This window comes from Triticum urartu, chromosome 4 (assembly GCF_003073215.2).
Source record: "Triticum urartu cultivar G1812 chromosome 4, Tu2.1, whole genome shotgun sequence".
Lineage (NCBI taxonomy): Eukaryota > Viridiplantae > Streptophyta > Magnoliopsida > Poales > Poaceae > Triticum > Triticum urartu.
The window spans coordinates 145,673,890-145,686,734 of NC_053025.1; the positions used below are offsets into that span (position 1 = coordinate 145,673,890).

The 12,845-nt window shown below is 46.1% G+C and overlaps 1 protein-coding gene and 1 non-coding gene across 2 annotated transcripts; both read left to right on the top strand.

Moving 5' to 3' along the window:
* The first annotated feature begins 261 nt into the window (after positions 1–261).
* Positions 262–4,092, top strand: LOC125551141 (heat stress transcription factor A-9-like). The gene is made up of 4 exons (XM_048714297.1): positions 262–723; positions 1,904–2,747; positions 3,032–3,095; positions 3,743–4,092. Exons 1-3 carry the CDS (start codon positions 439–441, stop codon positions 3,052–3,054), a joined length of 1,152 nt encoding a protein of 383 aa, XP_048570254.1. The 5' UTR covers positions 262–438; the 3' UTR covers positions 3,055–3,095; positions 3,743–4,092.
* A 325-nt stretch (positions 4,093–4,417) lies between these two features.
* Positions 4,418–4,488, top strand: TRNAG-CCC. The gene has a single exon. It is a non-coding gene; the product is annotated as a tRNA-Gly (tRNA).
* The last annotated feature ends 8,357 nt before the right edge of the window (positions 4,489–12,845 follow it).

Below are 12,845 nucleotides of genomic sequence, written 5' to 3' on the forward strand. Positions count from 1 at the left end.
CGCTCGCCGCACAGCAAATAATCATTGCCTCATGCGTGACCCTCACACACCGACACGTGGGCCCGGACGCCCTCAGGCCCACAGGTCATCCTCGAATAAAAGCACGGGAGCGCAGCTGTAAAACGAAGGCGTGCCTTATTCCAAAGCAATTTTCCGGGCACGCGCCTTGCGTGATCTGACGCACGCACAAATATCGCCGACTCTACCACATTTTTTTTCTTCTTCTTTTGAATTTCCCATAGATTTCTTTCTTAATCCTGAAGGCAGGCAGCCCAAACACGAACAGGTCGCAGACCCCCCCAACCCAACCCAAAAATCCCCCAAAATCGTGCGAACCCAAACCGAAATCCCCACGCCAGTACGCCTTCCTCCTCCTCCCTCTCCTCGCCGCCCTCATCAATCCCGAACGAGGCTAGGGTTTCCGCCCGCCGCACCGCCATGGGCTCCAGCAAAGGCTCGCCCCCGCCCTCCGCCGCGGGGCCCTCGTCGGCCGGGAATGCCCCCGCGCCGGTGGGGCCGGCGCCTAGGCCGCCGGAGGTGGCGCCGTTCCTCACCAAGGTCTACGACATGGTCTCGGACGCGGCCACCGACAAGGTCATGTCGTGGACGGACGCCGGCAACAGCTTCGTGATCTGGGACGCGCACGCCTTCGAGCGCGACCTGCTCAGCCGCCACTTCAAGCACCGCAACTTCAGCAGCTTCATACGCCAGCTCAACACCTATGTGAGACTCCCTCGCCCTCCCCGTTTGTCTCCTATGCGCGGATTTTTCCTTTTCAGGGTGATTTGAGGTGAATTGGATGCAATTGCTATGGCGGAGCATGTTTCCTTTATTATAATTTCGTAATGTGCTATTGCGACTAAGTGAGAATTTAGTCCAAGTTAACTGTCTGGAGTAGCTCTCGGTGTAGTTTAGACAAACCTGTGTTTTAATGCGCGATCATTTTCGCTTGAATCCAGTTTGTTACAGGCTATTGCTTTGTTCAATTTGTGCTTGTTGCGCTGAGAACTTGTGGCAATACAATTTCACTTTCGCGTAATATGCGGACTTACCATTCCGGGTTAAAGCATTTGTTCCAAATCTGTCCATGCTTTGGTATCCAGTAGTAAAAATGCTTTTAGCAGTCTTCTTTATATTATGAAATATAATTATGCGTGTGGCCATTGGAATTTTGTGGATCTGATCAAAATAACTATCGCTCCTAGCAGTTCTGCCGAACATGCCTTGAGTTCTATTGGCACGGAATGCATGCTATCTAAACTCTTTTCTATATTTTGGATTCTGCATATTTGGCATCTACCAAACTTTATTTATGGTAGGAGTAGAAGAGAATGGAGCTACTTCATGTAGTGTCTTCGCTTCATGCTTAACTTAAATAGTATCCTGACTGTTGTGTTTCTGAATGAAATCAAATAAATGTTTCGTCTGCATTGACATAATATCATGACTGAAAGTTAATCTTCTGCGTGAGCATTTCTTTTATGCTGGTTGGAACTTTGTTTTACCTACCCAAAGGTATTTGATGAATGATGTTGTGCTTTTGATGAGTGTCTAGCAGTATCCAGTGGCTCGAGCCAGATTCTTGCAGTCTGGGATTCTATTCTTGTCAGCTTTTCCTTCCAATTTTTATACAGTTTCTTTCATGTCCATTTGCTGAATACAAGAGCAGACTGATTTTTTCTCACTGGATTGTATACATGCTCTTAAAGATTTTGTTGTGACCACACGAATTGCTGCTCTTGGCTCCATATACTTTTGGTAAAACTTCCTCATGAAGCATGCAACTTTCAACACCGCAATGAAATCAGTGGAAGCATCACATGATCTGTTATTTACTCTAAAGAAAACCTTGCATTCTAGGATTTCTTATTTGGTGAACTTATCCATGCTTCTTCTTATCTAGGGATTTCGTAAAGTTGACCCTGATAGATGGGAGTGGGCCAATGAAGGGTTTCTTAGGGGCCAAAAGCATCTTCTGAAAATCATTAAGAGAAAGAAGAGACCTCAGGAAGCAGGTCGTGAGTTAGAGAAGGCACCTGTCAAAGCTGCACCTGGTACTGAAAATATTGAAATAGGAAGATATGGCGGGCTTGTAAAGGAGGTGGAAACCCTTAAGAGGGATAAATCTCTTCTCATGCAGCAGCTTGTGGATCTCAGGCACTACCAGCAAAGCTCTAACCTTGAAGTCCAGAGTTTGATTCAACGCCTTCAAGTAATGGAACAGAACCAGAAGCAGATGATGGCACTTCTATCAATCGTTGTCCAGAACCCTAGTCTTCTCAACCAGCTTGTGCAGCAGCAGCAGCAGCAGCGCAGGGCCAACTGGTATGAGGATGGAAACAAGAAAAGGAGGTTCCCTGCTCTAGAGCAGGGTCCAGTAACTGATTACGGGACTTCTGGCGCAGGGACCGAAATTATTCAGTATCGGCCTCCTGCCCCTGAAACTTCTAGCCAAGTAATACCAGATGAAGCATTTTTGTCGGCCACCACACAACCAATCTCAAGTCCCGCACTTAACATGCCCATGGACATTGACACTCAAACGACGTCGGACAACCTCAACACACAAGGTTCATCAGGGGACATTTTTGCTGACATGCCTGCTCTACCAGACTTTGATGACATGCATCTGTGGTTTGGCGAAGACGGGGAACCTACTTTAACTATTCAAGATTATGATGAGTCTCCACAGTCAGAGCAGGACTGTCAGATGGAAGCACAGCATAACTACAATGACCCTCAACATGGTATTCCCTAGTTTGTTGTATGCTGAATGTTTCTGTTCTTCTTTTTCTGCAAAGCATGCAGAGACTGTATTCTGTGTAACTGCTAATATTGTATGTCCAATGACACGCTATGCACTTCAGGTGCCCAAGTGGAGTTCAGATTAGTAGGATTTTGCGAAGTTTATACCATGTCATTTCCTTCTTTTGTCAAGGAAATGGATTTTTTAACGCCTGCTTATTATGTTATGGTGTTCTGCTACTATCTCAGCGATTCTATACAAATCTGACTCACTTTCTTATTTCAGCTGATGTCATAACTGAAGCATAGGTGGTGGTCTAGGAGCACATCGGGCAGCAACATTACTTTAGGTTCGGAACGGTCCATAAAAAGATCACCATTATGTTTTCTTTACTGAAAGTTACTTTGTACCCCCTTAGAGATTTCAATACGGACTACATACGGATGTATGTAGACGCATTTTAGAGTGTAGAGTTACTCATTTTCCTCCGTATATAGTCTACATTGGAATCTCTATAAAATGGCTTATATTTAGGAACAGAGGGAGTATTTGCTGAACAGGACAAAACGCAGCAGTGTAGTTTAGCAGTTACTAATGTCATCAGAATATAGTCATGTTCAATTTGATGCCAACAAGCACAAAACAGGATGCATGCAGGAAAAAGAAGGCAGCATTATTTAGACGTTTTACCCAAGCATACTCGCCTGATATTCAAACAACCTATTGGCGATAGCACTTTAACATGATTCTTTTGCGATAGTATTAGGTTGCTGCTGCCCTTTCAGAATTTAGAGTTAGTCTTATTGGCCTTCACATACATATTTGTAACCTTGTTTTTGAAAACCCGCTTGGTTGTACTCTAGTACACTTATTTTGGGATGGAGGGGGTAGGTTCAGTTCGATGCTGACTAATTTTACAAAGATTAGTCGGAAGCAATCAGTTTTGTTGTAGGGCTTGACAAATGTTACCTACTAATTCAGTTGCCTTTTGTTCAGCTTCTGGGTGATCAAAATGTGGAGGCATGATGATGCGTGAGGTGGGCGCCATTGGCAGTGAAAACGGCATCTGTGCTCAGAGTCATCAGAGTGTCATATAGCAAATGCTCGAAAGACATTAACTGTCGTTGACTATACAGGATTCTTTTGTTGTTTTTCGGGCATAGGACAGGGACTTTTTGCGCGACCCTACTCTCCTTGTCCTTACAGTAGAACAGCCAACAACTGAAATTCACTCGCTCGGTGTATATGCTGTTGTGTTTTGTAAATGTCAACCTGTCCTGTACATTCTGTGAATTTCCAGCGAAAATGTAATGTTCCATTGACATTTATGAAGTGGTTTTCTATTACGTGTTGCATTTTATGTACGTGCAGGGTGCATGAACGGGAGGCTATTGCAAGAACCATGCACATGCACACCTCGTTTTTGCTCCCGGACATCCATTGCATACACACTGCGAGCATTGTCAACATAAGAACAAGATATTTTCCCGGATATGAACAATTTTCTATCAATGCGAGCATTGTCTATATAAGAACCGTATTTGTTCCCAGACTGAAACAATTTACTCTGCAGCTTCTTGCCGTGTAGAGAACACAATCTTAGTTTATCCTTGTGGTAGTGTGATATGTCAGGTTCTATTATAGAACCATAGGAAGAAACTTGGCATGGAAGCGCATCTGGTGTAGTGGTATCATAGTACCCTCCCACGGTACTGACCAGGGTTCGATTCCCTGGATGCGCAGTATTTTTTTTAAGCTTCGATTTTTGCCAATCTATTAACAATTTGCCCAATGAAATGCTCATGCAAGTTGTCATCTTAGGAAGATCATACTATTTTAATACTTGGAATACCAAGAAAACCGCTTCATAAATGTCAATGGAACATTTATTCAGATGGGGGCATTCATATGGCTCTTTCAGGATTTTAAGAGTTCATGTGCGTTCCAAAGAGAAAAGTCTTGTGCTTTGTCTAAATGCACTTTTACTAAGTGTTTTATATAACCGTTTCGACTGGAACCATGTACTTGTAGCGTACTCCCTCCGTCTATGAATAAGTGTATTTCTAGTTTTCGTCCTAAGTGAAAGTTTTAAAATTTTGACCAACTATATATAAAAGAGTAGCAACATATATGACATTAAATCGATATATTACAAAAGTATATTTTAAAACGGATCTAGTGATACTCCCTCCTTAAATCTCTGCAAACAAGGAAATTAAAGCCACTCCAAGACTCCAAGAGGAAACCAACGAGGTCTCAGACGATGACGTAACGGAAAACTATACGGACAGCTCGATGATGAAGCTTAAGTCGGCTAGAAGTCGACCGTCTGCCTGCCGCGGAGGGGAGAGCCCGTCGCAGACTTGTACTCCCTTCGTTTCAAATTACTCATTGCAGAAATAAATATATCTAGAACTAAAATAAATCTAGACATCCATTTCTGCAATAAATAATTCGGAACGGAGGGAGCAGTACACAAGTAAACACCTCTCTCATACGTTACGTCCTAAACCCAAGCCAGCCGACCGAATCGAATAAATCACAACCCTAACCCGCAAACCAAGCCCGTGCTCTGCCCCCGTCGACCAACGACATGCTTCGTCCCCTCTTTGCCCGGCGGCCGCCGGCGCCGGGCCACGCCCCCAGCTTTCCCGACTGGGTCCTCCTCGACACCGTAGTGCGCGGGGCCAACCACGACTGGGAGAAGATATCAAACGCCGAGTGCTCCGCTGCCCTGGCGACCACGGCAAGAACGTTCATGGAGGTCCAAGACGAGGGGGTGGAGGTGGAGGTGGAGGTTTCCTTCTTCTTCGTCAGCCCCCCACAGGTCTCCGGCTTCATCGTCCACGTCGGGGACAACGGTCTGTCCTACGGCGCTACCGTCGTCATCACCGACGGCGACGCCGTTCTGCTACACATCACCGTGGCGATGTTCAACGGGCTGCGTTATCTCGTCTACAAGGCCGACCACGGGAGCCCGTCACTCGAGGTGCTCCCGCACCGACCTGTCAGATTCCATTCAACCAACGAGGTCGGCATCCTCAGCCATGGCGACGGATACGTCGTGGCGGCATTGGCACGTAACCTCAAAGTCGGCCCTCTTGCTTACGAGCTCTTCCTCTGCTCGTCCACGACCAAGGCATGGAGCAGCAAGGTGATCCCACTGGACGGTGCTACCGGGGACGATGACCTGAGGCACGTCCTTAACCACCAGACCACAAAGGTGATCACCGTCGGAGTGGATTCGCTGGGGTGGGTCGACCTCTGGCGCGGCATCCTCCTCTGCAATGTGCTCGATGAGGATCCGGTGGTCCGCTACCCGAGCTTTCCCCGCCCGACGCCGGGAAACTCGCGCCACGTCGGAACGTCGTCTTCCAGGCCGTTCACGGACGTGATATGCGTCGGCGACATGCTCAGGTTTGTCGAGGTGGAGTACCACCAAGATGCGGATTCGGAAGACGACGACGACGTTAGGCCAACTCCGCCGCCCGACCCCAAACGAACGTCCGGTTTGGGCGGATTTTGTTCCTTTGAGGCGACAATGGGTTCGCCCATGTTCGTGTCTGTCCGATGGGTCGTGGGTGCGCCCAGTGCGCGGCCGCACTCCAAATCTTGTCCGTGTCGGATGTGTTTAAAAAAACATAAAAACTTAAATAAAATGATTTAGAAAAGTAAATAAACGCAGTTTAAAAAACTTAAAACTTAAGTTAGGGTCCATGGCCATAAAACGGCCCAGTTTCACGTCCAATTTAAAATAATTAAACATGAAAAATAAAATAAAAAACGGCTGCCGCCAGCACGCTCCTGCCTGTGCCCGTCGATGCCGTCACCGTCTTCAGTGGCCGCCGGCGTCGTCGTCGTCACTGACGAGGTCGACGTAGGCCAGCGGCGTCCAGAGGTGGGCCGGCGGTGCGTGGTAGATGCGGGTGGGCTGGACGGCGGGAGGTGCCTGCACCATCTCCTCCCATGGTGACGTCTCCCGCTCCGGTGACCGCGGCGGAGTGGCACACCAGTTCACGCCCACGGCGGCGGCCATCTCCGGAGCAGTGCAGGACCAGCCCCACCCCAGGGCCTGTCCCACCAGGCCCGGGTGGAACACGGCGATCGGCTCCTCCTCCATCGTCTCCTCCGCGGCCACCATCTCCAGCTCGGGGATGGCTACCTCGCCGGCGGCGGAGCGGGCCATCATCTCCTCCAGGCCCTCCAACTGGCGCTCATCGTGCGTGTACATGGAGTCTTCCATGACACGCGCCATGAGACAGGCCTCCTCCTCCTCTGTCATGCGAGGAGGTGGTGGTGGAGACGACGAAGGCGACGGCGACGACGACGGCGTGGGCGTGAGGCCGCGCACCCGCCTACGTCCGCGCTCCTGGGGAGCAGGCGCTGCGCGCTCCCGACGTGGCCGCCGCGGCCCAGACGCCGTGCCGGCGAAGAAGAAGGCACGCCACACGTCGTGCTCATCCCTGCGCCAGGTGTCCCAGAGGGCGGAGTCCGGAGCGTACCTGTCATCGTAGTACAGGTCATCGGGGAGGAGGCGGCGGCAGCGCTCGATCTCTTCACGGCGCGCACGGCCGCTCGACGAGACGGGAGGAATCGGCACACGGTCGACGGATAAGTGCCAGTTGTTGGGGAGGTGGACGTCGCTCCAGGGGAGCGGCGTCCTCGTCTCCCAATAACGGCGGCACACCGAGGCGCGGATGTAATGCCGGTCGCGCTCGCCGGCGGACGTGGGGGCGATGGAACGCGGGAGGCGCGAGGGCCTGGCGTGGTGGTGATGCCAGCTCCTCCTTCTTCACGGAGCCGGCGCGGCGCCCCGACGAGGAGCCGGCCTCGCGATCGTGCTTCCCCTTGCGGTTCCAGAAGCCCATGGCTTTGAGATGGCCGGCCGACGAGCTCGAGGACGGGGGAGGCTAGGGTTTTCGCGCTGTCGGGTTTCGAGGAGGCCGCAGGATGGAGTGGGGCAGTGTGGACGACGACCGGTCCACTGATTCCCCATTTAAGAAGGACGGCGACCTTCCATTGGGCCGATGACAGGTGGAGCCGGCCGCCTGCGCGTATTGATGTTGGCGGGTGAGAGGTAGGTGGCTGCCCCGCCACGCGGTCAGATGCGGACGAGCGGTGCGTCCGTTCGGTGTTCGCGACGACCCAAACCCCGCGCAAGTTTGCGTTTGAAATGGATCGATCCGGACACAAAACGGATCAAATAGGTCCGAACCATCGCGTACTGGGCCGTCTTGTTTTTCTGTTTTACCCCAAATAGACGGGGCCGGACAGAGTGGAGTCGTGCGGTGGAGTTGACCTTACCGACTATGGTTGGAGGGCGACGAGCATGGAAAGGACCCTCGCTTCGGATTGGAACACGTGCTGTAGTGTGGAGACCGGCGACATCCTTTTAGCCGGTCAAAGTTGGGATTTGGTTTCGCATAGGGTGTGGGATGACGATGAGCAACGGCTTTCGTTGAGGAAATTCGAGCGTTATTCTCCTACCCTTGGCATGGATGATGACGTTTTTTACATGATGGCCCGGCCACTTGGAAGCAATGACAAGCCATTGGGTCTGTTTGGTGCTCTGGACATGAGAAATATGGACATGAGGCTCGTGTCCTTTTCCACGGAAAGGATGTCTTATATTGATCCAAACTACTGTCCACGTGTCGTGTCGCGCTACTTCAACGATACCTCTGGTAATTATGTTGTCTATTTTTTATCACGTGTGGGCAGTGAGACATATCCTTGGTTTAATTTCGTTTTTCTATGTCCAAAATGTTGCAGGGAAGAATACTCCTGGGGAAAATCTCAGGTGATTCTTATTGCTAGGTTGGAGAACGATTCAGTGGAACGAACTTATTTCTGCACCTAACATGGACTCATAGATTTGCACGGTTAATTGCAGGTGGATTGGTTTGGTTAAATTAGCAGTGCTCCAGGATATTCTTGCTGCCATCCAGACGGTCACGTCATTAGGTATTTGCCAAGCCTAATTTTGGCGATACTATTATTATCACAGCTGTCTTTGTCAACACTAGAAGTTCACATTATTTATTCGATCATTTGTCGCAGATGCAAAGTTGAAAATGCTTGAAAGACCGGATGAAGAAGAGCTGAGGATTTGCTCCGTCTCTATTGCAATGCTTAACCAGGTTAGTGCAAATTTACACATTAATAATTGATACACAATTATAAGTCCATCCCTGAATTTCAAAGTTATGTCTAACGTAGATGGCAGATGGTATTACCTCTTACACCGATGATGTATGCGCAACTAGCATCCGATGCCATGTCTCGGCACTTGAAGAGTACGTATGAGAGACTAGGCCATTTCAAATACAATAACCTTTTTCCGAATAACCCTCTAAATTAATAGCATACAATTTCTGAATGTCAATTTTCTGTTTGTAGAGGGTTTTCCCTTCTGCGTGCCAAGACTTTGCCAGCTACCGACAAGAATCAGTGTAAAATAGTCGACACCATTCACACCAATATAGCGCCTGTCATAGCATTGACACGGAGGTACTTGGACAATTGTATTTCAAACAAAATGAATACTTGGTATTTTTCTGATATTTCCCCTTCAATCTGAAGAGTGTTTTTTTCAGTCTTGTAAAAGCATTGCTGCCAAAGTGATTGGTCGATCCACTTTATTTACTTCAATCTGTGGACCGGACTCTTCAATATGGAGAGCTGCCCCTGACGCAGTACTTGAGGCGCCTTGCCCCGTCAGAGCGTGGTCCTGAAGCGACTCGCCATGTGGGAGCTTAATTCTAAGGGAATGCAGTATGAAAACTGATACTATGTACTCTCCATTTTCTAGTCTATGATGATGAGGAGATGCCAATGAAATCAGAGCAGAATGATGTATGTTTCAGCTAGCAGCTGAATTGTCATATTTACAGCAAAGTTTGAAAATTAGAGTAGTTGAATTGTGCGCTTCACTTTGAATGGAGCGCCTAAAAGCTTATATTGTGAAACGTGTAGAATCCTAAGAGTGCTGAGAGTGATGTTTATGTTCTGCTTCGTTTGCTGGCACTCTTCACTGACCGCTCCTTGGTGAACAAGGAGAACATCACCTCTGAGATATTGACCCGACACAATATTTTAAAATTGACGAAGTCATCATGGACATCTCTTAGTCGGCGGAAACGTCTCCTCCCACCGAACGAACGTCGTTAGAAAGACTGGAATAAATCTAAGAAAATACGAGCACCAGTGTCGAGTCTAGAACTTGAACCATGGTGGGGTGGTTCCACCAAAAGGAACCTAACTATCTGAGCTACGCTCACTTCACACTTGAGTCATATATTGGTGCCTTATGAAACTATCAACACGTTATACAAGCCCGGTGAAGTTGCTCTGGTACCTGATCTTAAGCCAGTAATGATCAAAGTATCCAATATTGACAGATTATTTAATGCTCATTTCAATCGCAAGGTGATCTCCTAGACCCGCTTTGCAATTACCTGCACCATAACTTGTACGGTCCATCCAAAAAATATAGATAATCACACAACAATTGTTTAACCATATTCCAATAAATTGGTGCTCTTTATGTAGTTACTATATGTTGTCTTATGTCATGCCAACTCAACATTGTTACTTATATTAAGCCTCATTCTTTATTTAAGAGTAAGTTGCACGGTTAGTACACGAAGTTGTCGCGAAAGTTAACTTTTATACATCAAGTTAGAAATTTAACAGTTCAACACATGAAGTTGCATAAGTGATACACAGTTGGTTAAATATATACTTGTTCGATAATTTTTTTAGTGGGGTTATTAAAAAATTCACATTGTAAGTTTGCACATTGGTCCTTGTCAGTGCGGTCGGTGCTTCATACAAGGTGGAAGCAGTGCTCACCACCAATGATGCGGACTCTGGCAGGCATCATCCAGGGTCGGGTGAGACCAGGAGGTTGTCGCGGTTCAAGTAAGGTAAGACACCGTCGGCGGCGACGACGAACGGAATAGTCGCCGCGACGTGTCCAGAATGGCAACGGAAATTTTGCTAGTGTCGATCCCAACTTGAAATTGAGACACTATGAATATTGCAGAGATGGAGAGGATGTTGTACTAATATGTTTCAAACGTATCTATAATTTTTTTATTACTTTATGCTATGTTTATATCATTGGGGAATAATTTTGGCATCAATTTTTTTATTAACATATTAACTCATTGCCAAGTGCCAATTCTTGTTTTCTACATGTTTTGGATTATACAAAAAATCAATTTATGGAGCTCAAAGAATACTGAAAAATTCCTGAAAATAATTTTCATGGGGAAGCTTCCGGAGGGCTCAGGACCCACCGTTGATTACGATAGTGCTCACGGTCTGAAATTTGTGTTATGTTTATTTGAACAAATGTCTGGTTTCAAAATTAATTTTCATCAAAACGAGCTTTTCCTGTTTGGTAATGCCATTAATAAAATTGATGAATATACAAGAATTTTCACTTGTCCTATAGGATCTCACCCTATGAGATATTCAGGTTTACTTGTGGATGAGAAAAAAATAGGAATAAGAATCGGAAGCCACCTGAGGACAAAATGGAAAAGAAGTGTGGTAACTAGCTAGGAAGATTACTTACCAGTGTTGGTAGGATCAACTTAATATAGTCCTCTTTGATTGGAAGTCTATACTTTATGATGTCCTTTTATGGTCTACCTTTTAGAGTTAATGAGAGGATGTATTTTTTTAGAGCCGGGTTGTTATGGCAGGAGGATGTAAATAAAAAAATCATTTAGTTAAATGGTCTGAGGTCTGCAAATAAAAAGATATGGGTGGTTTGGGTATACAAAACTTATCCTTGATGAATAAAGCTCTAGTTTGTAAATGGTGGTGGAAGCTTTATAATATTGAAAGGTTGTGGCAAAGAAATATTTGAATAAAATATATAAATAAATGCTTGTTCGCCTGGGATAAAACCAAAACAGGAGATTCTCACTTCTGGTCTAAAATTCTGCGGCATAAAGATCTTTTTTTTTCTCTGTGCAAGTTTATACGTAGTTGGGAATGGGGAAAATGTAAGGTTTTGGGAAGATTGGTAGACTGGGGATAAATCTCTCAAAGCTAGTGCCCCTAGACTTTACAACATATGCTTTGAAAAAATAAAATCTGTTAAAGGGATCTTTTGTAAATTAATTGACCAGGTCCAATTTAGAAGGACTTTGTATGGAGATTCTCTTGAACTGTGGGATTATATCAAAGAAGTTTGTGCTTCTGCAACTCTAACTGATAAAAAAAGATTCTATTAGGTGGACATACTAAAAAATGGGAATTACTTAGTTAAGTCTTATTATAGTTTATTGGTTGAAAATGATATTAAATACCCTCATAATTTCCTTTGGAAAGTCAAGATGCCACCTAGAGTTAAGGTGCTCGTTTGGTTAGTGCTTAGAAAGAACATATTATTAACTAAAGATAACTTTCTCAAAAGAGAATGGCTTGGAGATAAGAAGTGTCCTTTTTGTGGAAGGGAGGAATCCATTAATCGTTCTTTCTTTCAATGCTCTATTGCTAGGTTATTATGGAATATTATGAAATGTGCTTTTAAACTTCTTGATATATTCCTGATACAACTGGTGACTTGTTCAATACTAGGCTCTCGAGATTTATTAAAAGTGAGAGAAATCTAGTTGTGGTAGGCATTTCTGCCATTTTCCGAACTATATGGAAATTGAGAAATAACATTATTTTTTATAATAGCAAGGAGACTGATTCTTGTATCCCGATTAATATGATCATTAAAATCCTTGACTGAAATATTTTGCATAAAGACCCAGAAAAACAAAGGCAAATGAAACATGGTATAAAAATGGTGGAGGCAGTTGCAAGTGAAGTCATCAAGGTGACTCATGGGTGGTGGATTGGTGCTAACAGGATCATGGCTTGATAAAGTTGAGGAGCTCCTACGATCTTCTGCTTGAGGTGCCAATGAAGATTTTCATTTTGTTATTTATGCCTTTCATTTGGTTCTGTTATGTCTTGAACCTCGCCTCTATTTATTTGGCTTTGCATTTACCTGGAGAACTGCTTGTAGGATCCAAAGGTAAACGAAACTAGGAGTTTAGGCCGTGCGGCTCGGCGCGCTGCGGCTAGGGAT